General features: G+C 31.8%; 1 protein-coding gene across 3 annotated transcripts in view; it reads right to left on the reverse strand.

The window, feature by feature from the left end:
• Positions 1-336: 336 nt before the first annotated feature.
• LOC106472387 (leucine-rich repeat and WD repeat-containing protein 1-like) overlaps positions 337-3,406 on the reverse strand; it is a 51,586-nt gene continuing 48,516 nt past the window's right edge. For 2 of the 3 annotated variants that reach the window (XM_022401793.1, XM_022401797.1), the window contains exons 13-14: positions 2,211-2,386; positions 338-604 (exon numbers count right to left, since the gene is read on the reverse strand). In XM_022401793.1, the coding sequence (XP_022257501.1) occupies positions 509-604; positions 2,211-2,386 (272 nt within the window). In that variant the 3' untranslated portion in view covers positions 338-508. Of the gene's footprint in view, positions 605-2,210; positions 2,387-3,406 lie in introns of all 3 variants that reach the window. The other variant, XM_022401790.1, reaches the window with a different exon arrangement.

A 3,406-nucleotide genomic window follows, 5' to 3' on the forward strand; every position in this document is an offset into this window, starting at 1 on the left:
TTTGACCTCCACCTTATTGAATTTTTCTTCTCACGATGTACTATAAAACAATTCATCCATGAAATATCATAAGGTAGTGACTGGTGGAAAACAAGCAATTACCACTGCATTTTCTCCATGCTTGCAACCTAGGAATGTGCTTATCATTTATATGTCGCAGCTTCTAGAGTTTGATTTACAAATCAAAATTAACTTCATTGCACAAAAAACAACCCACAGAAATAATAACTTTCTGTAAAGGAATTTATTCTTTGTTCAACATTTACAAAATCTTGGGATAATAAGAAGTCTATTTCAACATATATCTTTATATGTGACAAAATTCAATAAGTCAAATTATTACTCATTATATATATGTAAGAATATATATAAAATTTACAGAACAATATTAAAAGCAATGTTCTGAACATAAGAAAATTATCTTCCTTTAAAAGTATAAAAAATAAATAAACTGTCACAGTGCATCTTCTATAATATCAGTTTCTTGATTAACTAGTGTAAATTACTATTATTTCACAGCCTTCCATAAACAAACTAAATTCTTGCTGGTACATGCCATCAAAAATTGTCCGTCTTCACTTACTGTCATAGAATTAACTAACACCTGAGAAATAAAAAAAAAGCTGATGAATTTACAAATATGAAACAATTAAAACTAAACATGAAATGGAGAATAGCTAACTTAAAAATTATTCAGCAGACTTTAATAAACACATTATTTTACTTTCAAATTAAACAAATGATTACAAAAAACTTTCATAACTGTAACTTGAACACTTAAATTTATTTACTGTCAGATATACATAGGATAATATCTTTTGTTACAACATTTTATCAGGTTAATCTGGCATCATCAGGTACAACTTAAACAATTTTGATACACTGAGGGGAATTTTTATGTATAATGAACATTTGATTTTTATGCAACAGGTTTTTACATTTTCTACTTTATATGTATGCTACACTAAATCATATTTTAATATTCCATCAATTAAACATAATTTTTTCTCACTGGTATAAAAATTAAAGTTAATATTTTCCTACACTGAAAATGTATTTGCAATAGATATGCACAAATTTCTGCTTACCACTAGCCTTGTGCTCCCTCCCACCTACATCCATGTGTTTACACACGTTACAGCTGCATTGTAGCATGCAACTAAGCATGAGACACACCCTTCTAGTGCAGCCAACTTCCTTTATACTGTAAATTTTCATTTTGAGATTAGGACAAACAGAAGCACCAGAAGTTGGGAGGACAGATAGGAAGTGTGAGTAGAAGTATCTATCAAAAATACATTTTCAGTGTACAAAAATGTTAATTTTCGATATGATAACTTACCCCCGCCTACATAATAGCTAGAATCCCATATTGAAATGGTGAACGGACTGGTGGAAAGTTATCTGGATAAGAACCCTTCAAAAAGCATTCAAATAGGTTATATGCATTTTGTTATAGCAAAGCCACATCGGACTATCTGCTGTGTCTGCCAAGGGGAATCAAACCCCTGATTCTAGCATTGTAACTCTGAAGACTTACTGCTGTCCCACCGGGGGACCATTCAAAGAAAGCCCATGGAGTGTGACATCTCTATGTAGAGGAACACACCCATGGAAGAGTGCACCATATCTGTACCAGGTATACTCCTTGTCAGTCATGAAGACATATCGCTAAACAGGCAGAAAAAGAAGCACATCCAAAAGGAACTTGGACGTGCCCGATGGTGTAGAGTGGTTATGGCATGGCAGACCATAATTAGTGGGTCAACTTCAGTCCAAAACCAGGCGGTAATGGGAATGAATTATTTGGAGCATAGTAGAAGGAGGATCCCTACCATCTTCACCTCAGACCCAGGAATCATAAGTGAAGATTGGGTTCTACAGTATAGAGGGAGTCAGCTGTACTAGGAGGATTGGTGCATGCTACAACGTAGCTGTAACACATGGATGTAAGTGGGAGCACAAGGCAAGTTGCGAGCCAAAAATTTGTGAAATATAAAGTCCCATTTGAAAGTTTCATGATTGCAAGCACAAACAGCAATAAAATGTGGAAACTTTGCAGGGAGTGAATAGTTTTGCAAGGCACTGTACTTTAAAGTCACTGAAGGCAGTTTTTTTTTGGGGGGGGGGGGTGAAAAACTATTTACAGTTTTAACAAAGAAAATGTATATACATTTCAAATTAGAGAGGTGACAGAGCTAACTAGTTACCTTATCCAGTTGTAGTGAAAACTGATGTTGGTCTGAGCTGTCAAAGCTAAGATCAGGCCAAGAAAGAATATAAGCTGGAGTCTGTAATCTGCTACTTTTAGACGGACTTTTAGATTGGTTTGTTTTGTACATCCATATTTGTCCTATATCATCTCCACAGGCCATAAATAAGCCATCTGAAATATATTAAAATCACATGTCTTAATATTCTAGAAACAAAAGTTGTACATATAATTTTTCATAAAAATCATTGGCTAGAAATAGAATAAAAAACCTTCACTTAAATGAATTGTACATGCAAATGTAAGAAATACTTCTCAGTTTAATGTAAAGAAGTGTATTTTTTTTTCTTCAGATGTTGTCAGTCTGGTGGTTATTAGAATAAATAGCATTTCAGTGAATATGCTTTCATTTCCTACATGACCTGAAAGAGTAAAGTAATTCTTCTTAAAATAGCATCAGCAAAAATTACACAACAGGCAGATATCCTGAAAAGAAACCAGTATGATATTAAAATTTATTGTGTGGTTATAAATTATTGATTTCATTTCATATAGTATAAGTATAATGACAAATCTAATTAAATATTGTAATATCTTAATTGCACAAACTGACCAAAGAAAAAATATTTGCTTTGGGTTATGCATGGTTCCATATTTTCTAGCCTAAGCATCCCTTATTTGACAAACATGTAAAAATTTATGATCTAAAGTTAATAATATTTTGTAAAATGAATTTCATAATGAACAACATTAAAAATAAAAAATAATAATACCACAGACAAATTACTTTATTGAAAATAAAAAGAAGAAAAACTCGGATGACACTTCTAAGTTGATCTCTTTTGTGTTGAGCTGCCACTAGTTGACAAATCAATTCAAGTATTTTAACTACAGATCCTAATCATTGTAAATATTTTTCTCTGCAATCAGAAAAACCTTATAAGAATATGAAAAAATGAAAAACTATTAATAGCAACATTTAACCCTCTCCAGAAGGGTCATTGGTCAAAGTCCATGTCATACCATTTGTTGGACTCGTATTCAAAATTTTATTGAACTACTATTTCATGAATTTATGTCAACAAGTTTGGTATCAAACTGTAGATTATAATTCAAAGTTTAGTATTATGCATTACTTAATTTCTCAATTTAAAATTAAATATTAAAAACACAGTTAAACATTGATTTTTGTGT

Source organism: Limulus polyphemus, unplaced genomic scaffold (assembly GCF_000517525.1).
Source record: "Limulus polyphemus unplaced genomic scaffold, Limulus_polyphemus-2.1.2 Scaffold120, whole genome shotgun sequence".
Classification (NCBI taxonomy): Eukaryota; Metazoa; Arthropoda; class Merostomata; order Xiphosura; family Limulidae; genus Limulus; species Limulus polyphemus.